This window comes from Arvicola amphibius, chromosome 6, assembly GCF_903992535.2.
Source record: "Arvicola amphibius chromosome 6, mArvAmp1.2, whole genome shotgun sequence".
NCBI classification, from domain to species: Eukaryota; Metazoa; Chordata; class Mammalia; order Rodentia; family Cricetidae; genus Arvicola; species Arvicola amphibius.
The window spans coordinates 94,257,107-94,281,014 of record NC_052052.2 but is presented as its reverse complement, the minus strand read 5'-3'; the positions used below and the strand labels follow the sequence as shown (position 1 = coordinate 94,281,014).

The 23,908-nt window shown below is 38.9% G+C and overlaps 1 protein-coding gene across 12 annotated transcripts in view; it reads left to right on the top strand.

Moving 5' to 3' along the window:
• The window catches only part of Mllt10 (MLLT10 histone lysine methyltransferase DOT1L cofactor), a 145,511-nt gene that overhangs the window by 26,271 nt on the left and 95,332 nt on the right, over window positions 1-23,908 (top strand). For 9 of the 12 annotated variants that reach the window (XM_038334605.1, XM_038334604.1, XM_038334602.1 and 6 more), the window contains 3 exons: window positions 6,322-6,376; window positions 15,371-15,480; window positions 22,229-22,332. In XM_038334605.1, the coding sequence (XP_038190533.1) occupies window positions 6,322-6,376; window positions 15,371-15,480; window positions 22,229-22,332 (269 nt within the window). Of the gene's footprint in view, window positions 1-5,225; window positions 5,248-6,321; window positions 6,377-15,370; window positions 15,481-22,228; window positions 22,333-23,908 lie in introns of those variants that run through there. The other 3 variants (XM_038334611.1, XM_038334613.1, XM_038334612.1) reach the window with 3 other exon arrangements.

Sequence of the window (23,908 nt, the reverse complement as noted above, 5' to 3'; positions counted from 1 at the left end):
GCACTTTACTGAGAAATTCATCTCCCAAACTCATTTTTTAAAACATTTTTTTAGAATTTATTTAACTTATGTGCATTGGTGTGAAGGTATCTGGAACTGGAGTTACAGACAGTTGTGAGCCTCCATGTGGGTGCTGGAAATTGAACCAGGGTCCTCTGGAAGAGCAGCCAGTGCTCTTAACCACTGAGCCATCTCTCCAGCCCCCCATTTTTTCTTTTAATTACATCTGTCTGTCTTTCTGTCAATCTATCTATCATCTGTCTCTTACCTACCTGCCTACCCATCTATCTAGTCTGTCTATTGTTAATCCCAGAGGTGAGAAAAAGACCACTACCACAGCTTAATGTCAGGTTCATGCCTAGATTCCTGGGAAATGGCCCAGAATCAATATGGCCAGGGCTTTAAGAAAACCCATAATTCATTGCATTTCCCATCAGGTCCAATTCAGAGCAATTATACATCCGGAAGTACCTCCAGCCTGTGAATCTCACACCTTAAAGCATGTGACTTGTTATCTCCCATAACAGCCTCCAGAAACTTGTCCTCCTTGTCCTTGGGCAAGGCTTGTAGATAGAGGCATTTTTGTTTCATGGATCAGGCATAGTAATTAAAATTGAAAATATATGTCTGTCTGTCTATCTAACTAGTGTACATGTGTGTGTGGGTATGCACATGCCATAGTGTGCTTGCGGAAGTCAGGGGACAACTTGTGGGAGTCAGTTTTCTCAATATTGTGGGTCTCGTGGTTTGGTTGATCCAGGTCATCAGATTTGGTGACAGGTAATAGGTTTTCTGTAACCTGATACTAGGTTTCTCCAGCCATGGTAAGCTAGATCAAGCTGAACTGAAAAAGTAGGTTCTCCATTCCCAGAGATCTAGATTAGAGAAGCTACATGCCCAAACTAAAGCAGAGAGATTTTATATATATAGCTTGTAGGTGAGGGTTGATGATGTGTCTTCCACAAGGTGGGTTTGTACCCAAGTATGATCAAAAGCTGGAATGTTTACAAGGAGGCTTGGGTTGCTGGTGGCCACAGGGAAAGGAGTTGCAACAGTTGCCAAGAATTCAGAATTGGGCTTTTTGCACCTTTTCTTTTTTGGAGATTTCTTGGAGAGGGGGAGAGACAGAAATGGGGCTTTCTAGATCATGCAGGGGCAAGCTAGAGGTTCCAACTGAACAAGAAGTACCTTTACTGCTAAGCTATCTTGTGGGCCCAATTGGTTTAATATTATTGTTGTCATTGTTATTTGTATGTTTTTTTTTGTTGTTGTTTGCTTGTTTTTGGTTTTTTGAGTGATTTCTCTGTATATCTCTGGTTGTCTTGGAACTTGCTCTGTAGACCAGGCTGGCCTCAAACGCACATATTGAACTGCCTCTGCCTCTGAGTGCTGGAATTATAAAGGCATGCACCACTATCATCTGGCTGTTTGTATGTTTGTTTGTTTTTTTTTTAAAGATTTATTTATTTATTATGTACACAGTGTTCAGCCGCCGTGTATGCCCTCAGGCCAGAAGAAGGCACCAGACCTCATTACAGATGGTTGTGAGCCACCATGTGGTTGCTGGGAGTTGAACTCAGGACGTCAGGAAGAGCAGTCACTGCCCTTAACCTCTGAGCCATCTCTCCAGCCCTGTATGTTTGTAATTGTGTGTTGCACACATGTTTTGGTGCTCCCATAACAAGCATGTGGAAATCAGAGGACAAGTTTGTGGAGTTCTGGTTTTTCATGTTTACATGGTTTCTGGAGATAGAACTCAGCTCACCAGGCTTCCTAAGGCATCTTCTTGCTAGTCTTTCCCCCTCATTTTTACAAAGTATGTTTTCTGATGATGAATTCTTCTTGCTATTTTAATGTTAGTTGTTTTTGACACAAACTATCTGACAGAAAGTCGGGTGATTGTGGCGTATGCTTTTAATTCCAGCACTCGGGAGGCTGAGGCAGGTGGATCTCAGTGATTTCTTGACCAGTCTGCTCTACAAAGTGAGTTCCAGGACAGCAAGGGCTGCTACACAGAGAAATCCTACTTGAAAGATGAAAGAAAAGAAAAAAAATTTGACAGAAAGAAGGGGAAGAGTCAGGATTGTTGTCTAACTAACTCATATATTATATATATATATTTTATCCAGGCCTCTAGTAGCCCAGTAGTGTGGCTCCCTTGAGAATCCTTACCTCATAGATACTCCCATAAATGTGCTAGAGTCTCCTGGATGATTGGCCATTATATTTCTTCCCATATCAATTGGATATATAAAAATATAATTTTGTGTTGACAGTGAAAAACTGTTACTTTTTCTTTTCTTTCAGTTCTTTGTCACATTTATATTTTAGGTCTCTCTCTCTCCCTTCTGTTTTACTGTTGAGACAGGCTTTTGTTTTGGTAGCCCTTGCTGGCATAGTGTGCTATGTAGAGTGGGCTGGCCTTGAATTTGTGACTATTTGTCCATTTGTCTCTGCCTTTTCAGTGTTGGGGTTACAGTTCTGTATTAATGTGCCTGGCACTTGAGCCTCCTTTTTTGTTCTCGAGTTCTCTGGGCATCCATAACCCTGCCCCTGCCCCACCCCTCCTCAACACACACACACACACACACACACACACACACACACACACACACACAGGGTTTTACTGTTTATCCTTGGCTGTCCTGGAACTCGCTTTGTAAACCAGGCTGAACTTGAACTCACCGAGAACCTCTAGCCTTGGCTTCCCGAGTGCTGGGATTAAAGGTGTGTGCCACCACTGCCCGGCCACTTCGGGGTTTTTTTTTTTTTTTTGTCATGTTGTAGTTCTTCTCTTCCTCCTTTTGGTATTCTGCAGTGCTAGTTTTTACAGTGCTGAACAATGAAACCCAGAACTTTACACAGACTAGACAGGTTTTCTACAACTGAATTACATACCTAGCTTTGTTTTAAGTTTTGAGACAGGATCTCTATAGCAGAGGCTGGCCTTTAAATCCCTACAGTTGTGCCTGGCTTGAACTTGGCTCATTCCTCCTGAACTCTTGTGTCCTCTGTGCTACCAGGCCAGGCTTTATTGTTGGTTTTTTCTTTCTCTGAGCCTTGTGAAAGGTAGGTATTCTTTCTACCATTAAGGTATACCTCTAGCCCCATTCAGTTATTTATAGCTTCTTTTCCTTTATTAATAGTTTCCATTTTATTTATTACAGGTACATTTTCATTCTATTTCATATGTATCTTATTTAATTTAATCTCATTATATATCCTCATGTGGCCTGGAACTCGACATGGAGAGCAGGTTGGCCTCAGATGCACAGAGATCTGCCTGCTTCATATATATTTTAAAACTTCTGCTATCTCCAAAATCTGGGTAATCTTGGAGTTGACATTTGTTGACTTCCTTTTGTTTCGATAATGGTTAACTTTCTTTCTGGTTCTTTACAGGTCAAGTAATATAGATCATCTCGCAAACATTATATTTTGTTGAAAAGTCCTTTGAAGGGACTGATAGTTTTAGTTCAGTAGAATCTTTATCTAGTCATTACCTAGCACCTCATCAAGCATGCCTACAGTTCTAGCACTAGAAGGTAGAGACAGAAGGATCAGAATTTCAAGATATTCCACATAGGAATTTGTACAAGACTCTGTCTTAAAAAAATAAAATTGATTCTTTAATATCTTTTTGTTTGTATGTATGTGTGTTTGTGTGTAGAAGTTCAGGCATTTGCATATCATGATGCATGTATAGAAGTCGAGGACAACCTTGAATGTGGTGTGAGTCCTCACTATTCATCTTGTCTGTTGCAGGGACTCTTGTTTCAAACTGTACACCATACTTGCTGGCCAGTAAACTGCTTTCCCTCTCCCATCTAGCTGTAGAGCACTGGAGGTTACCCATACTCTTTACTTTGTTAAACTGTGCGTGGGTTTTGGGGATCTGAGCTTATATCACTTGTTGGCAAGCACTTTACTCATTGAGCTGTTCTTAACAGCCCTGAAATTGAAAATTTTAAAATTAGACGTAGTTGTTTGAATTCAAACCGCCTTGTATTATTTCAAAAATCTATTTAAATCTCATTTTGTTTTTATGTCTGTCTCTTCTTCCTTAGCTGGGCTAGTGGCTTGCCCTGTGTATGTGTGGTGTAAGGTCAACAACAGATTTGGGTTGGTTTTATAACTGTAAATGTAGGTTCTTTCTCTTCATTTTGCCCTGTTTGGGATTCAGATCTTACTTTCTGGACACCAAAGTTGCTCTGAACCTTCTGTTGTGGTTCTTAGGTATTATAACTATAGGAGCCTGAAGGGTTGACTATGTCTCATCTTCAGGGTGAACACAATGATGTGTTCTCCATTCTTTCTAAGTTTTCATTTAGTATGGATTCTAGATGCTTTCTTTTCTGCTATGCATTTCATTCAGGTAGCAGTTACTTGTGTTCTCCAGAACTTACAGTTGTCGTCTTTATTACGGGTTTGTCCTCTCACAAGCTTACTACTTTCAGAAGTCTAAATTTATTTGTTGTAGGTATTTAAAATGTATGATATAGTTCAGTTGATTGTAATTACTTTTCTTTATTTTTTTCTTGATAACTTTTGAGATAGGTCTATATGTATCCCAGGCCAGCCTCAGATTTACTATGTAGCTGATGATAATCTGAATTTCTCTTGCCTCCTTAAGTGCTGGTGTTACAGTTGAGGTCTACCACACCTGGCCCAGTACAGTCTGTCACCTTTAACAAAAACTTTGTTTTCAGCCTAGAGAGGGTCTCACTAGGTAGTTAGTACTAGCTTGCCTGGACCAGGCTGGCCTTGAACTCAAGAAAGCAGCCAAGCATTCATGGTCCACGCCTTTAATCCCAGCACTCAGGAGGCAAAGGCAGGAGGCCTGTTGGGCCTACAGAGTGAGTTCAAACCCACCCCACCATCTCGCCAAACCAAAAACAAAAAAAAAAAAACAAAAAAGAAATCAGTTTGCCTCTGCTTCCCAAGTGTGCATCACTATGCTAGGCAAACTGGGTCCTTTTTTTTTAAATGCATTTTAAGATTTATTTTTGTTTATTGTGTATCTGTGTGTATATCATTTGTGTGTGAGTGTGCATGTTTGTACCTGAAGAGGCCAGAAGAGAATGTCAGATCCCCTGGAAAGGAAGAAACCTTTGTGAGTCACCTGATGTGGGGGCCAGACCTAGCTTGGATTCTCTGGAATAGTAGCCAGTGCTCTGCACTGCTGAACCATCTCTCCTGAGAGTCCTCAAGCTGCTTCTTCCCTGTATCAGAAACCAAAGGGTCTAGGTAAATGTCACAGCCTTGTTTCTTTTTGTTGTTTTGTTTTTAAATGTTTTCTCACTGTAGCCTTGAACATCTTAGTCCTGCTTCAGCCTCCTGAGTGCTGGGATGACTGGTTTGTCCTACCACACCCAGTTTTTTGTTTTTCTTTTTTCCCCCAAGGAGGTCTTGTTTTCTGGGGTGGTCTCAAACTCCTGTACTTACGTTCATGCTACAACATCCCAAGTATCCTGGTACTCTCAATATATGCTACCACATCTGCCTTTGTTTTTATTAATATAAAATTCAGGATTCTGCTTGCTTGTTTTGAGAAACTATCTCATTATATAGTCTGCTGTTCTGGAACTCTTTGTAGCCCAGGATGGCTTCAATTCATGACAGTACTGTTATCTAGATTTCCCAGTTGTTGGGATGACAGGCATGTAAAACTGAAAAATGGGGGTGGGCAGATTTTCCCTCTTTTAGGTTTTTTTTTTTAAAGACAGGACTTCTCTGCAATGGTTCTGGCTGTCCTAGAACTCACTCAGGCCTCGAACTCACTTGAGATCCTCCTGCCTCTGCCTCCCCTGGGATGAAAATCATGTGCTATCACTGCCCAGCTATGGGCCAGACTTTCAAAGTATATTTTAAAGAAGTTGTTAATCTTGTATTTTAAGGAAAATTATAATTATTTTGGGGGACGTTGAGATGGCTTGGCAGTCCCTAAAAGCATTTGCTCCTTTTGTAGAGTACATGGATTAAGTTTCCAGCAACCACATGATAGGTCACAATCTTCCATAGTTTTAATATCAGGGAATCTGGTACCCTCTTCTGGCCTCTGTGGATACCTGTATACAGGCAACGTGCATGCTTGCATACATATTTGCAGAGCACACAAACGTAACAAAAAATGAATCTTTAGAAAACAAGGTATTTTCAGCAAATAGTTATTTTGTGAGAAGTGTTCTGGAATTTTCTTGGTGGCAATGAATAGAGATGCTACTCTGTTAGTTTTGAAGTTATAGGAAAGATGGTTTTGGTGATCTTTAAAAAAGCTTCATTGCCTTTTCCTTTTTTTTATTTTTAATTTTCTTTAAATAGAGATGTGAGCTGTGTCCCCATAAAGATGGAGCTTTAAAAAGAACAGATAATGGGGGTAAGTACAGTCTTTAAAAAATATCGAAAATCAATATGGTATAGTACTTAAAAATTTGGTAACTGATACTCTTTTATCAAACTAAATATTGTTACTAAAATATTAATGATGATATAATTAATTGGAGACAAGGTCTCACTATGTGATCTAGGTTAACCTGAGTTCCCTATCTTTTTGCTTCATTGTTCCATGTTCTGGGATTGTAAATGGGCACAGTTATGTGTGGTTGAACTCATTTTCTCTATTCATACAGTTAGTCTTCATTATGTATTGGCTGTTTTATGTAGAATCATCTACATTCTTCTACTTGAAATCTTGATTTACCTTTTGAGACAGGGTCTTACTATATTCTGTGCTGTCCTGGAACTCTCGATGTAGACCAGGCTGGCTCTGAACTCACAGAGATCTGCCTGTCTTTGCCTCCCGAGTGTTGAGATTGAAGGTGTGTGCCACCACACATGGCTTGGTTTTTGTTGTTGCTTTTTAAGATGGCCTCACTACTGTGTCTCTCCTAGGTTCTGGGGTTACAGGACCAACCATTCTCACCGAATATTCTTACTAATGTATCACTCTTAAGTGCTGGGTACCAACTACATCAGGCAAGGAGTTCTGTCATGAGGATTCTGAGCATTTCCTCTTCTGAAGATTCAGAATCTGAAGTACTGTTAAAATCCAACATCTTTTGAACATTGGTTTCAGATTTTGGATTTTTGGTAAAAATCAATGTAAATATTCAGAAAGCTAAATCTCCCTTATCTTGCAGTTCCAAGCATTTTGGATGACAATTACCCTGTGTTTATTTTGCATCTCCACTTTGAGTTATCTTTCCCTGAGAAATTTGTCTGGTTTTTCTTTCCCCTGTATTCTGTTTTTTTTTGTCCTCTCTTGTTCTTTATTTCCTTGTGTATAGTTTAGGACTTGGCACTTTCTGTGTAGCTCAGCCTGGCCTAGATGTGTGGCAGTTCCCCTACCTCTGCCTCATGAGTTCTAGGATTATAGAATGTTCTACATGCCTGGATTAAAGTACTTCTTCCTTTACATATCAGTACCATTCTTAACTATGTAGACGTGTGCTTGTTAAACTGAAAATTAAATGACTGATACATAAGTATAAAGAAAGATAGGTTTTCTTTTTTTTCTGTTGAGATAGTCATATACTAGTTCTCCCCTTTTTTTTTTTTTTTTTTTTTTTTTTTTTTTGGTTTTTCGAGACAGGGTTTCTCTGCAGCTTTAGAGCCTGTCCTGGAACTAGCTCTTGTAGACCAGGCTGAGCTCGAACTCACAGAGATTCGCCTGCCTCTGCCTCCTGAGTGCTGGGATTAAAGGCGTGCGCCACCACGGCCCGGCTTCTCCCTTCTTTTGATAGGAATTACACTGGTTTGATTTTGAAAGGAAAATCAGCCTATTTTCTTAAAGTAAATGAGATTTATTTGGTTAATATTTTGTTAAAGATAATAGCTTTTTGGAGAGTAAAAAAATTAAAAATGTTAGCGTCTTTTCATAAGTGGGTTAAGCAGGGATTTCCTATTTTACAGGTTTTGGTAGTAATGTTATAATGATTTTATAGCACAATGGGAATACTCTCTGGAGGTATTTCAGTAAAATTGGAATTTTATAATCTGGAAATTTTTGGTAGAAATAGCTGAGAAATATATCCTGAGTTTTCTCAAGGTTATAAATTTGCGTAATTGCTTTTAGCGATTAAAGAATTTAAAATGTTCTATTTTATTGGTTGGTTTGGTTTGTAAATTTTGACAATTTATTTCTTTAGTTTTAAAATTATTGGTAAAAGTTGATTTTTTTTAACTTTTTAGATATGGTCATATATTGCTTGAGTTCTGAGAAATGTGTCATAGGTGCTTTCTTACTGAGTGAACATCAGTGTATTTACACAAACCTAGACATATAACTTACTATACACCTAAGTTATATGATACAGCTTTTTGCCTCAAGGTTACACACATTATATTGCTATAATGCTGAATAACACAGATATAACATAGCGGTAAGTTATCAATCCAAATACTGAAAGGGTATAATAAATACCTGCCTGATATAGGGCCCTGTGTAGGCATGAGTTTGTGGTGTTTGTGAGAATTGAAGCTGTCCAGTGGCAAGAGTCTATGACGATGTAGGACAGGAAGGTATTTTTTCTTTGTTTTTGAGATGGAGTGTTTTTTGTTTCTTAATGTTGTCCTGGCTACCCTAGAACTTACTCTGTAGACCAGCTATCCTTGAACTTCTCTACCTCCTGAGCTCTGGGAGCTGGGATTATCATTCACTATCATTGTCTGCCCCCCCACCCCTTTTTTTGAGACAGGGTTTCCCTGTTTTATAGCTTGTCTTGGAACTTACTCTGTAGACCAGGTTGACCTGGAACTCACAGAGATCCACCTGCCTCTGTCTCTGCCTCTGAGTGCTGGGATTAAAATCCTGCACCACCATATCCAGCTATTGTAGCATTTTTACAATATAATTTTTAATTGTTTTCATTCATTGACTCTTATGTAATAACATAATCTTAAAATGTCACAGATATATCTAAAATATTTTCTATAAATGACATTGTTATGTTCACCAAAAAATACTTGTTTATTAAAAAAAAAAAGGATTTTACTATGTATCCTTTAGTTGACCTTGAACTCTGTATATACGGCCAGGCCTGACTCAAACTCAGAGATCTTCTTGCCTCTTCCTTCCAAGTGCTGGGATTGAAGATGTGTGCTATCACGAATCCATCCTATATGATCTTCTTTTAAAATTTTTTTAAGTTTTTGTTAGAAAACTAGGCAGAAACTGCTCTCATTATTGGCCTTGTTCTGCATAAGATGAGGCATATTAGAACCACTGTTTCCCATCTTCACCTATCATCTCCTTGAAAGGTCTTCAGGGAAGTCTTATTGATGGGCTGAGTATGTAGCATGGTGATAAGAGTGTGTGCTAGCATGTGCAAGGAACTGAATTTAATCTCCAGTACTGCAAAAAACCAAAAAACCATTGTCACCCAAAACCATGCAGAGCTATTAGAATTTACAGTAACAGTACATTTTAGAATATTCCCTTAAGGACCTGACTTTATAGTTGGCATATTTTGCTTTTAAAATCAAATAGAAGACATAAGAATTAAAATACTTAAAAGCAGAGCATACACATTAGCCAGTAGCATAATTGCTTATTACCACTATTTAATATTGTATATACACATAGTTGTATGTATGTGGGTGGCGTATTGAATGCTAGTGTAGTAAGTTTATTCAGCCCAACATCACTATAAACATGTTAATAATGCAGTGCACGGGGATGTGTAATAGATTTGTAATTTTAGAAGGCACTGGAAAAATTTGCCTTCTTAGTAATCTTTTGGGAACATGGTTGTATATATGGAGTGTCTGTCACTGATCAAAATGTTGTTAGAGTATGCCTGACTGTACTCTCAGCTGAAAATAGAGTTAGTAGTCTTAAACTTCTGAATATTGTAATTTGTCAGCACAGTTCTGTAGAGTTCTGGCTGTTTACTTGTCATATTGGTTTTGGCTTACTGGAAGAATATGGTACCACATGTTACTATCCTAGAAGAATTGCCATATCCAAACTTGAAGTTGTCTCTACTGAATGTATTTTGATTTTTGTTTCATTGTAGAGTTCAAAACTTACAAGCCAAACCATTACAAATTGTAGGCTGTGTATTTTTGCCTTAGCATCTTGTTTTGTGTTGAATAGCTTCTCATTGCTTTAAAACGATCATAGCTTTTCCTTGGCATGTAACATTGATCATTATATGTCTTCTTCTGCACTAATTGAAGGTTTTTGAGACTCTTGAATTATATATTCATATATTTTATGGAATTGTAGAAATTTGGAAACATTATTTCCCTACACAGTCCCATCCATTGTTCTTTCTCCTCTACTCATGAAAATTCTTTTATTAATACATGTACATAGTATTGTGTCCTAAAGGTATTTTACCTACATTTTTGTGTTTTCTCTCCTCTCCTCCAGTGTTCATCAAATGATATTATCAGTTGATTTATCCTTAATTTTACTTTTTCCCCTGTTGATACTGCTTGTTCATTTCCCGGCCACCCAGACCCAAAATAATCACACAGTAACTGTATTAATTGAAACACTGTTTGGCCTATTAGCTTATGCATATTCCTGGCTAACTCATATCTTAAATTACCCATTTCTGTTAATCTGTGTATTGCCATGTGGTTGTGACCTACATCAGGCGTCTGTCTCCTGTGATGGCTACATGGCATCTCCCTGACTCTGCCTCCTCTCTCTCTACATTTCTGTTTGCATTTCCTGCCTGGCTTTACTCTGTTAAGCCATTGGCTGAAAGCAGCTTCTTTATTAACCAGTGGCAATAAAACATTCACAGCATGCAGAGAGGAACCCACATTATCCCCTTCTATTTGCTTGTGTTTGCTGTTGGCATTGTTGTAGTATTTTTAGTTTCATTTTTATAAAACTTGAGGATTTTTGTTTGGTTCTTTTTAATAACTTTCTTCAGTATATAACTATTGGGCATGTGTAAGATAGAAGCTCTTCTGTGAATAAGCCATACTTAAAAAATTGTGGGGTTTTTGTGCATGCACACAACTGTTTGTGTGTGTACCTGTGTGTACATGTGAAGCCTAAAGGTTCTATAACTCATTGATTAGCTAGTTGACTGGCTAGCATCTCTGTCTCCTGTGTCTGCTTTCCAGCAGAATACCTGGCTTTTTATGTGGGTTCTGGGGATCTGAATTCAAAGTCTTACGTTTACACAGAAAGCACTTTACCTGCTGAACTATCTCCATAGCCTCTCCCTCCGCGCGTCCCCTTATTTTCCTTATTAACTCTGTAGCTTATTTTAGAATGTATGTATTTATTGTATTGGGCTGTATATCTCAGTTGTAGGGTGCTTGCTTAGCATGCTTTGAGGTATATCCTCTAAAGCATTGCAAAACCAAGCCAGGTGGTGACATCACACACGCCTTTAATCCAAGCACTCAGGAGGCAGAGGCAAGAAGGTCTCTGAGTTCGAGGCCAGCCTTGTCTACAGAGGGGGTTCCAGGACAGCCAAGGCTACGTAGAGAAATCCTGTCTTGAAAAACAAACAAAAAACAAGAGAGAGAGAGACATTGCAAAATCACAAACTAGATATAATTGAATGTTATAATGGGTTAACTCTGAAGTAATGGTCCACCTCCTTTAGGGTTTAGTTTTTATTGCTTACAGTGTTCTAAAACTTTTATTTTTAGAGACTTGTAAATTATTTTTGTTATATAATTGCTGGAGACTCTTCAGTTAGTGTTTTGATGATGATTTCCTGGAACATCTAGTACAGATTAGTGAGAAAAAGAGGGAAAATTAAAAAAGAAGCACTGTCTGTGTTACATTCTTCCTGTGATGTTTCATTCTGTTTACCACTCTGCCTTACCCCCTTACTTCCTGTTTTTACCATACATGGATTCTAGCTAGAGGTAAAAATTGAGGGCTATCTTGGTTTTTTTTTTAGATTAGTGGGTCTCTCAAGCTGTGGGTTACGACTCTTTTGGCAACTCTCTAGTCCAAAAGTCCTTACATTATGATTTATAACAGCAAAATTACAGTTACGAAGTAGCAATGAAAATAATTTTATGGTTGGGGGTTACCACGACATGAGGATCTGTATTAAAGGGTTGCAGGGCTAGGAAGGTTGAGAGCTCCTGCTTTAGAAGGTGAATTTGGCTCTCAGCAGCTCTGTGCCAGAGACCTTTTTCTAGTTTTTCCTCCTGGACTGTTGGATACTCAGTGTGTGCTTCAACTGTAATCCTTTCTTCCGGGCATCTGTGGGTTGTTTGCCTTTCGTTGAAAGGGCTACTTTCTCTTCTGAATGAACTCTGAGAGAACAGAAGGACAGGCAGGACTCAGTCCCTGGTTTGCTTTCAGACACTCTGGAGCAGTGACAGATGCAATTCTTTGTACATAAAACTTTACTCTGGTTCTTTTGCCTTTTGAGGCCAGAGTCTACACTGGAAACTCTAGCTGTGTATTTAAGACCTCTGAACCTAAAGCATTTGTATGCTAAGGGAATGAAAGGTGTCAGAGCTATTGCCTTTTTCTTTTTTTTCTTTTTTCTTTTTTAAATGGTTAAAAGACACAGGGTTCTTTTTTAATATTTATTTATTTATTTATTATGTATACAACATTCTGTCTGTGTGTATGCCCGCAGGCCAGAAGAGGGCACCAGACCCCATTATAGATGGTTGTGAGCCACCATGTGGTTGCTGGGAATTGAACTCAGGACCTTTGGAAGAGTAGGCAATGCTCTTAACCTCTGAGCCATCTCTCCAGCCCCCTATTGCCTTTTTCTTAGTTGAGTAGGTACTTGGTTGCCACAAACCTTTCACTGTTTTCTAGAGTTGTGTAAGAGAGTTGAACAATTCCTATGTAATTGTCATTGTTTCTAGTAAGGAACTACCCTTGTACCTGTCTCTTCTACTGTATTTTCTTGGTATAAATTATATAGTTTGCATTCTATGTGTATGTCTACATACGCATATATTTATATATGTACAGTCTTGTGGCCTAGGCTACTGTTCTTTTTACTTTAACCCTTTAGTGCTGGGATTATCACTGTGAATGCCCCACCATGCTTTATCCCTTTAACTGTTTGTAAGCTTTGTTCTGAAATACGGTTAAAGTTTTGGGAAACAAATCTTACATTTGTTAGATTAGTTTTTATCAGTGTTGATCTAGGGGATTTATTCCATACCATTGAGGCAATAAATCATTAGTTTTGATTTCTTTTACCCTTCCTTCATTTTTGTAGGCTTGTTCACACTTCCATCTTTCATATTTGGGCCACTTCACCTGACAGTGTTGTTGTTGTTTTAAAGATTTATTTATCTTTATGTGCTTGTGTGTTTTGCTTCAAGTATGAATGTGAACCGTATGCATGCCTGGTGCCTTCAGAGCCAGAAGAAGGTATCTAATCCCAGGAGTTAACAGTTGTGACCTGTCATGTGAGTTCTAGGAATTGAACCAGGGTCTTCTCTAAGATCAGCAAACACTCTTAACCACTGAACCAAGTCTCCAGCCTTTGTGCCTCCCCTCCCCTCCCCTCCCCTTCCCTCCCCTCCCCTTCCCTCCCCTCCCCTGTTTTTTTTTGTTGTTTGTTTATTTGTTTGTTTGTTTGTTTTTTACTTTTTGGGGGGCAGTCTCATTGTATAGCCCTGGCTGGCCTTAACTCTTAGAGATCTGCCTGCCTTTGCCTTCCATCTGCTAGGATTAAAGACTTGTACCACCACACCATGCCTGCTTCTCTTCTCATCTCTTCTCTCTCTCCCCCCTGCCCTCCTCTGCCCTCCGCAAGACAGGGTTTCTCTGTGTAACAGTCCTAGCTGTCCTGGAACTTGCTTTGTAGACCAGTCTGGTCTTGAACTCACATAGATCCCCCTGCCTCTGCTTCCTAAATGCTGGGATTAAAGGTGTGCACCACTACAGCCTTGGTGTGTTTTCTTTCTTTCTTTTTTTTAATATAAGCCCTTATATTTATAGATAGTATCTACACATCTCTTCCTCCCCCACCACCAATTCAAGCTTCCTTTTGGAATAATTTTTCCTTTTTGAGGGAAATAATGCTTCCTTTGGTGTTTGATAGTACTTTTGGCTTTGTTTGGTGCTTTTTTTTTTGGCACCTTTTTCATGAGCAACCTTGTAATCTTTATATGTGTTTGACCATAATAAACATATTACTATTCTGATAACTCCAAATTGTAGATTTGATTTTGTTTCCACTGGATTTGTGCTGTCTTACTTTAATGTGTTCAGTGCTTTTTATTCTAAAAGTTATTATTAACAAATTACAGTCATTATTTGTGACTTAGTTATGAAATGTTAGACTTTTCCTTCAGAGAAGATGTGTATTTATTTGTTTGATGCAGATGGTGCTTGTTTAGGATTGCTTTGTTCAAAGTTTAGAGTTTAAGATGACTCAAGCCTAGGTGTGATCTTTCCGAGGTCTGTAGTATATCTGATTTTTAATCCTAGCTTCTAGTCTTCCAGTATTACTACTTCTCTTTGTCTGTGACCTCACCTTCCTGGAATTTCACCTTTTTTTTCGGTTTTATAGTAATTCTTAACCATAACATTGTCTCTTTAGCCTCAGCTAAATTAATTAAAAGAAACTTTAGTATCAACTGGTAACATTTCAGATAAAGATTTAAAATAGAAAAATGATACCCATCCTATGAACATTCAAAATATTGACAAAATATAAAAACTAATACTGATAGGTTTAAGGTTATTACAATTAAGAGTATTAAAATCCTTCCTCTTGTTTATTTCCTTGATGATGAGAATGTAACCAACTCTTACCCTTGTGCAGACTAAGGCAAGTTCTCTGCCCTTGAACTATCCAACCTTTCAAGACTTGAAGCTTTAATCTATTTAAAGTTATAAATTATTTATTGCAGAAATGAGAATGGAACCTAGAGCTTATAGATGAATTAGGGGCACTACTAACTGTTGAGTTATACAGCCTTCTCGTTATTTATGTGTTTGCTTTTGGCTTTTAAAAATAGTCTTAACTTGGCAGTACAGTCTGATCTTCAACTCACTGTGTAAATTGACCGACCTGGAAGTGGGGAAACACCTTTTGATGTAGTCTCAAAGTGTTCAGAGTGCTGGGAGCCATCATACCTGTTTTCTTCAAATGAAAGTGGGTTTCAGAAAGTAGTGTTAATCTGAATTTAGTCTGCCCTTAAGTATCAGTGTCAGCACCTGAATACATAAGTGCTCCCTTTGTTTACGTTCAGTGCATAACAGATGCAGCCATGATTAGGAACCTTTTCATCGCAGTGAGCGGGGACAATTATTACATAAATAATGCAGCAGCTAGATTTTTTATTACGGTTTTGTTATGAATTTGCTTAAATAGTCATTTTAAGAGATCTTTTAAGACAGATAGTAATTTTATTTTTGATAAAACTTGAAGAATGACATTATGTATGTATTTATTTTTAGGTTGGGCTCATGTGGTTTGTGCCCTCTATATTCCAGAGGTACAATTTGCCAATGTCTCTACAATGGAGCCAATCGTTTTACAGTCTGTCCCACATGATCGTTATAATAAGGTACAGTGATGTCATCTGAATGTTGTTTGCATTTTTGGTTTTGAAACTAGGAGATAGAGGTGGGTTTTAGTTTTTATTTTTAATTTTTTGTTTATGTTTTTTTCCCTTAAAAAACTAAAGACCCCCCTTTAACTCTAAAGACCTCCCTTTAACTTCATAGAGATTTGGAAAAGAATAGTTACCATCTTAGGCTACAGTAGTAAAATAAGCTCACAAGAGTGTAAAAGTCATAAACCTGCGTCATGTCATCTTTTATTCTAATCTAGGCATTTATTAATGTTTTCAGGACATTTCGGTTACTCAGTACACATTTGTCCTTGAAAATTTACCAACCTCTTGCCTTATCAAATGTTAAGGTTTGAATTAGTCATTAGTTTTCTGTCATTAATCCCAAGTATTTGGGACATTGAGGCAGGAGGATGAGTGAGTCCAGGAGTTTATCTCTTCCTAATTTAGTGCATCCCCCCGCCACACTCACACTCACTCAAATTCATTCACACACACTGTTGTTTGATGCTGCTGCTGCCACACTCTCAAGGCTTTTCTGCTGTCCACTGCCGGTAGACAGTGTTACTGTGTGTGTAAAGGAAGGTACATGTGGCTTCTGTGGAAGAATGTCATTATAGTCAATTTTAAGATTTCAGATACTTTAATAATCTTCAGATTAAGTAATTGGTATTTAAAACATTTGGAAAAAATAAATCTCATTCAACCCTTTTGTTGACTTTTATGTGTATCTCACAAGCGCTTATAAAACATTTAGATCATAGTACTATTTCCTCCCCTTTTGAAATTTAATAATCCTGAGTATATTTTTACATCAATAAATGCTATTTCTGTCATAATTTTTCTGGCTCCTTAGCCTGTAGTACAGAGTATTGCTAGATTCAGCCAGCTGTGCAGCAGCTCCTCATAGAAGTCCTCCTGTGGTCTGGGTTCATACTGTTGGGGTCCATGTGGAAGGGGCTGAGTGTTTTGGAAGTTTCATTATTGTGTGGCATTTTTCTCTGCAATGCAATTTCCAGTTCTTAAGTAATTATCATGTTGAGTGAGGTTATGTTGACATTAAAAGTGCTGTTGTATTTTTTTTAAAGATTTATTTATTTATTATGTATACAACATTCTGCCTCTATGTATGCCCGCACGCCAGAGGAGGGTGCCAGATCTCATTACAGATGGTTGTGGGCCACCATGTGGTTGCTAGGAATTGAACTCAGGACCTCTGGAAGAGCAGCCAGTGCTTTTAACCGCTGAGCCATCTCTTCAGACCCCTAAACGTGCTGTTGTATTTAAGTTCTTTTTTCAGAGGTTTTTCAGGTTAATTAATTGACCTTGTTTTATTAGAACATTTTTTTCTTCAAGGTGTTTTGTGTTTTTTTCTGGAGGTTTGTTTTGCTTGTTTTGTTTGGTGGAGACAGATTCTCTTGTATCCCAGTAGGCTTCAGACTTGCTAAGTAAGGTAGGTTTGTGTGTGTGTGTGTGTGTGTGTGTGTGTGTGTGTGTGAGAGAGAGAGAGGGGGAGGAGGGAGAGAGAGTGAGAGAGAGAGGGAGGGAAGGAGGGAGGGAGGGAGGGCGGGAGGGAGGGAGGGAGAGAGAAACCTAGACCTTGAATTTGTCATCTTCCTCTTTCTACTTCCAGAGGGTTGGCTTACAGGTGTGTGGTATATGTAAATGTGCTGTGCTGTGCTGTGTGTGTGTGTGTGTGTGTGTGTTTGTGTGTGCGTGTGCGCAGGTGTGTGTGTCAGGGAGTCAGAAGAAGGCATTGACTGTTCTCATGTTTTCCACATTGCTCATTGAGACAGCGTCTCTCACTGAACTTGAAGCTTAAAGTGTTTTCTCCCCCCCCCCCCCCCTTTGGCTAGTCTGGTAGCTAGTAAGCCCCAACAATCCTCTCTTTCCTCTCTAGTGCTGGGGTTAAAAGGTGTGTGTGGTACCTAACCTTGCTTGTTACATTTATGCTAGGATCTGAATTCAGATCTTAATGGTTACATTGCAGGCACTCCTAACCACTGACATGCCTCTTAAACCTGGATTGCTTAGTACCTTTAAAATTAATGTAAAAACCTGTTTTCCTTACAAATTTTGAAATAAAGGTTTATACATAAGCCGTGGGAATAGTATAGAGTTCCTCCTCTGTTATTCCAAACTATATATTCTATAAGGATGGGCGTTCTTGGGCTAGAATAGCCCAGGGATAGAGCATCTCCTGCTATATGCCAGGTCCTGAGTTCAGTGCTCTAGCACTACAAGATAGAGAATGAAGGATGGTACTCATACATCTGTAACAGAACTGTCAAAGTCAGGATTCATTCATGTTTTCTCATTTTTCCCAGAAATGTGTTTCATGCAAAAATAACAGTTTTGTTTGTTTTATCTTTTAATCTCAATAGTAACTTAATCTTTCCTTGACTTTTGTCAGTTTGATACTTTAGAATATTGTAGTTTTTATTTTGTAGCATGTCATTCTATTTGGACTTGTCCAGTGTAGTGGTTGCATTTTTGAAAAGAATGCCACACAAATGATTTTATGTTTTTATTGCGTCTTGTCAGGTGACACACTGATTCCAGTTTTTTTCATACCTTATAATCTTACTTTCATCATTAGTTAAGGTGATGCCTGTTAAGTTTTTCTACTAGTAGATTGATTTTATTCCCTTTATAATCATTAGTCACTTTGTGGGAAATTAATTTGTATGTAAACATCTTTTGTATGCCTTCTGCCTTTTACTCATTTTGGCATCCATAACTATTTCTTTTTTGTTTTAATTTAAGATTATTATGTATACAGTGTTATGCCTGTATGTATGCCAGAAGAGGGCACCAGATCTCATTACAGATGGTTTTGAAACACCACATGGTTGCTGGGAATTGAACTCACAACCTTTGGAAGAGAGTAGCCAGTGCTTGTAACCTCTGAGCTATCTATCTCTCCAGGCCCCCCCAACTACTTCTTAACTTATTGTTATGATTCATGGCTAATTCTGTATTTATTTATTTTTAACATTTTTTTAGTTTGCATTCTGTTATAACAGAAAGTGCAGTTATAGTATGGACTTAAATGTGGTGCTGTCATACTTTGATTTCAGACAGTCAATGAATATTAGGTTAGTCTCATTTGAAATGTAGCTAAGTATGAGTTCAAACCTCATTAAAAGATAGTTATTTGATTAGTTACTATTATTTATGTGTATGTGCCTGCTTGTATGTGCATCATATATGTGCTGGTGCTCATGGAGGCCAGAACAGTGTGTAGGATATCCTGGTTAGCTGGTTGATGTGGCCACTGGGGACTGAACCTGGGTCCATTGCAAGAATAGCGAGAGTTCTTAACTAAGCTCCATAACCTTGAGCGTCTGATCCTTCTGCATCTTTCCCGGATGTTGGAATAACAGGACATATTACCACGCCTTGTTTGTTTGACTATGATGAATCAGACTCAGGTTCTTGTTATATTAAGCAAGCACTCTGCCACCCAAGCCATAGTCCTGTATGTTTCTGAAATAGCTCCTGCTCTGTTACCTTCATTTATTTTGATGTTCATGCTGTGTTGCAGCTTGACTGATGGTATCTCTTTAATCTGCCTCCTTAGTCTCTTGACTTGTTTCTTTCGTTCTGTGAGCATTTCCTTTTCACCACAGCATTGTATTGTGGTTCATCTCTATTCATGGGTAGTCAAGTACTACTAGAATTAATCTTCTCCAAGGAGCTAGATTTTCTTTTACATGAGAATAGTAGTTAGAGACCAATGTATACATTAAACATACTTATTTTTCTTAGGGCATTTTTGTCTTAGGTTCTCTCAGTTTTTATAGTTAGAAAATAGATACATGCTTATTAGCACTTAAATGCAAATTTGCATGTATTAATATCTACATCATATATGTTAAACTGAGTCCATAGTGGTTGAATTCTGATGTGGTATTTGGATATACCTTTGAACATATTGATATGTTCTGTATCAGTGTCTATATATTGGTAGTTCATAAACTCAATGACTTTACCAAATGTAATCTAGAAGATCTAGGCTCATTATCATTATTTCTTGTCATATTTATGGCTTGTTTCAATCTAAAGATACATGACTTCCTAAATCTTTAGTAATTTGTTTGATTCTTTTTCCCTATATGAACAGATCCTTATCGCATCATAGCTTCATTCAGGCCCACTTCTTCCTGCCCTGCATGGCAGTCCTTTTCGTCCTCTTCAGGGTTTGGCAGCGCCACTCCACTGCTGCCTACTTCCCCTCTGGGGTTGATTTTCCCTTGTTCTGATGTCTCACTCACTCCTAGCCTGCTTTTTTCAGGGGAACAAACCCTAGTCAGATTGTGACACTGGATTGTTCCTGAGTTTCTAGTGTGGCGATTTCCCTTTTTCCACCTCATGGTTTTAAGGATAAAGTATTTGAAGAGAAAGGGAGACGGGTGAAAGGAAGAGCAAATCACTTAGATTTCAATCTTCGATCCATCTAAATTAGTTTCACAACCTGAAAAATCTGTGTCCTTTCTCTCTGACCTGGGTAGTCACAGTAATCTTCCTGCCTCTGCCTCTTGAGTGCTGGGATTAAAGGTGTGTGCCACCACACTCAGTTTTTATGCACGCGTGCGCGCACGCACACACACATATAAAATTGGATACTTTTACATATAGTCAATGTATGAGAATTTCACATATAGTCAGTGGTTTGATTTTATGTATATCTCCCACATTTCCTTCTCCAACTTCTCCTGACCCTCTTTTGTCTCCTTCTCAACCTCATGACTTTTTTTTTTTTTTTTTTTTTTATAGATAACCCAAGTTCAGTTTTTCCCACCCTCCTGAAACAGGGTTTCTCTGTAGCTTTAGGCTCTGTACTGGAACTCACTTTGTAGACCAGGCTGGCCTTGAACTCACAGAGATCCACCTGTCTCTGCCTCCTGAGTGCTGGGATTAAAGATGTGTGTCACCACTGCTTGGGAAGACAGGGTCTCAGGGTAATTCAGAATGATCTTGAACCACAATTGGATTGCTACTGTTTTTTTTCTTAAAGTTATTATTTTTTATGTATAAGGATATTTTGGATATCACATGTGTGCCTAGTGCCTACCTGACATGTTCTGGAAACTGACCCTAACTGATCCAGTCTCTAGCTGCTGAGTCACCACCCCGTCCTCTCCCTGCCACAGTTCTGAGACACCTGCACTGTGGGCAGCTGTGCTTACACCTTTAGAAAGGTGCGTGAAGCCTTTAATCCAGCGTGATCTATAGAGTGAGTTCCAGTGTAGCCAGAGCGATATGGAGAAACAAACGGTGTCTCAGAAAACAAACAAAAGCAAAGTGTGTCCATGTCTGTGGAGGCCAGTTGTTGTCAGTCTCAGGTGTCATTTCTCAGATATGATGCCATCCATCCTGTTTTTAGACAGGGTCTTTTACCAACCCTGAGCTTGTTGAGTAGGTCAGTCAGGCTGACTGCCTGGGTTTTGGGGATTAAACTGAAGTTCTCATGCTTGGGTGGCAACAAGTACTTTTCCAATTGAGCTATTGCTCCTGTTCTTTTTAATGTCCATTATGAAATCACAGCTGGATGGCTTTATGAGGTATTATTGTAATATTTTGATACAGTGTAGAATTCTCCTTGTTAGTTTAACAGTGACTTTGTACATACACTCTAAACCCTGTTACAATAAAAATGTGTCTTCTCAAGAAGAACTGCTAAACTTAGCCCTCTCCTCCCCCGCCCAGTATTTCAAGACAGGGGCTCTGTGTAGCCCTGGCTGTCCTAGAGTTCTCTTTGTAAACCAGGCTGGTCTTGAACTCAGAGATTCACCTGCATTTATCTGCCTCCTAAATGCTGGGATTAAAGGTGTATGCTGCCACTGCCTGGCACACCCCCCCCCCCTCCCCACCCATTATCAAACTTATAGCCTGGACCTTGCTATGTAATCTAGACTGGCTTTGAAATTGTGGTTCTTTTTACCTCCAGCCTATTATTGAGTGCTAGGATTATGGATATGTATTATATCATTCCTGGCTTCTGTTTCTTGTTTTTTTTTTTTTTTGTTTTTCGAGACAGGGTTTCTCTGCAGCTTTTTTAGATCCTGGCCTGGAACTAGCTCTTGTAGACCAGGCTGGCCTCGAACTCACAGAGATCCGCCTGCCTCTGCCTCCCGAGTGCTGGGATTAAAGGCGTGCGCCACCACCGCCCGGCCTGGCTTCTGTTTCTTAAAGTTCCTTATGTGCTAATGCCAGACATTGTTCTTTGTGTAACCAATTTCTGGTTGGCTGTGAGATTTTATTCACCTGTACTGTTCATCACAAAATATTTGTATAATTTTCTGTCACATGGCCATCCATGATTTTGAGCTGTCAAAGCTTATTTTTACATGGAAAGTGAACAAAATGTCAGTTAAAGTTGCTGGAGTTGGTTTAAAGAATTTCTGATTTACCAAGCTAATGTGCTGCCTTCCTACTACAGCATGTTATGTTATTGGGGCTTAATTGCTAATGTGGAGAGTTATGTAACCTAAACTTTGCGCTCACGTTTGGTTTTGTAAGATATGGAAGACTTGACCTCAGTGCCAGTTAAGAGGCCTCTTGTCTGGCAGGTTTTTGGCGTACAATGAAAAGGCTAATGAAAGCAGTGCCTTTGTGAACTTAACATTCCTTAATAAGAAGATTAGATAGTTAATATGTTATTAGTTCTGAAGATAGCTATAAAGTACAGATTCATATAAAGCCCTGTCTGTTTTTGTTTTTGTCCCTTTATCCTAAGACTTGCTATATATGTGATGAACAAGGAAGAGAAAGCAAAGCAGCTACTGGTGCTTGCATGACATGTAATAAACATGGATGTCGACAGGCTTTTCATGTAACCTGGTAAGTATGTTTCCATTATTGTACATAAGTAGAATTGGCGATTATATTATGTAACATCATGATATCAAGTATCTGCCTACGCTTGTATTATTACATTGCTTTTTACTGGATTAGGTTTTTTCAGCACTGAAGATCAAACTCTGTAACTTGTGTAAGACCCTGAGGCATAAGGGTGGCCAGGCCCTATTCCTGAGGCTCTCCCTCTCTCAGGCTCCACCAACCAGCTGGATCCCAGCTCTTTCAGCCTCAGGTGGCCAAGTTCCTACAGAGTAAAAAAAGCCCAAGCTCAGGACTTGAAAACCTACTTATCTCTACCATGTTTGTGCCCCCACAGAAACCCTCTGTAAGCCCAGTCCCTGTTGCTTCTTGCCTGAGCAAAGGCAGCCACCCTCCTGGGTTTTCTCCCTCCCAATAAATCTCTTGTGTGAGGTTTGTCGTGTGGTATGATTTTGTGGTATTCCTTGGCTCCCTGCTTGCCAGGATACCTTTCCCTTCAGAGCTGTAACATTTGTACTGGGAAATCTTTCCCCCTCAGAGCTGTAACACACCTTGTACATGCTATAAAAACACTCGGCCGTCCAGCTACATCCCAGCCCTTGTTCATTATTTTGACCAAAAACATAGTCTATATTGATCTTGCTTACTGTGCTATGATTTTGAATTGCAAAGAATGTTTCCTTTTTTTTTTTTGGTTTCTCGAGACAGGGTTTCTCTGCAGCTTTTTTAGAGCCTGTCCTGGAACTAGCTCTTGTAGACCAGGCTGGCCTCGAACTCACAGAGATCCGCCTGCCTCTGCCTCCCGAGTGCTTGGATTAAAGGTGTGCGCCACCACTGCCCGGCAAGAATGTTTCCTTTTAAGTTGATGTGTGAGCCAGGCCTGTTACAAGCATGTGATACCTGCTACTCAGGTGGAGGCAGGAAAATTACAAATTCAAGGCCTGCATGAACTATGTAATATGAAGCCATTTTGGAAAACTTTGAGAGAGACCATATTTCTAAAATACAAAAGACCTGACAAGATAGTTCAGCAAATAAAGATGCTTGCTGCCAGCCTTGATGACCTGAGTTTTGAACTCTGGATCCCACATGGTGGAAGGAAAGAGCCAACTCTTCATGTTCTTCTCTGACCTCTGTAAATGCATGTGTGTACCCTCCTCAAAAATACATGCCAAATACATGAATAAAGATAATAACAAATAAAGATGGATAGGGATGTAATTGAGTAGTAGTATGTTTGCCTAGCATATGAGAGGCCTCAGGACCAGTCCACAAAAAGAAAGGGTCCTGTTCACCCCATCCCCACTGCATTGCTGCTTTAGACCTCTAGTGAAGCATGGCATTTATTTGTACTAACATACTGATTTTAAAAGTAAGAAGAATTACTAATTATGAAGAGAAAAGGAATTTGTCTCTTCCTTTTTTCATCACTTGTATTTATTTAATAATATTTAATATTTTGAAATTATAATTATCTTATGAAATATTGTTACTGTGTTTTCCTGGGCTTTCATGGTTATCCATGCTTGTTTTAAACCCTAGACTCATATCAACCTCCTAAGCACTTGGAATCACAGGG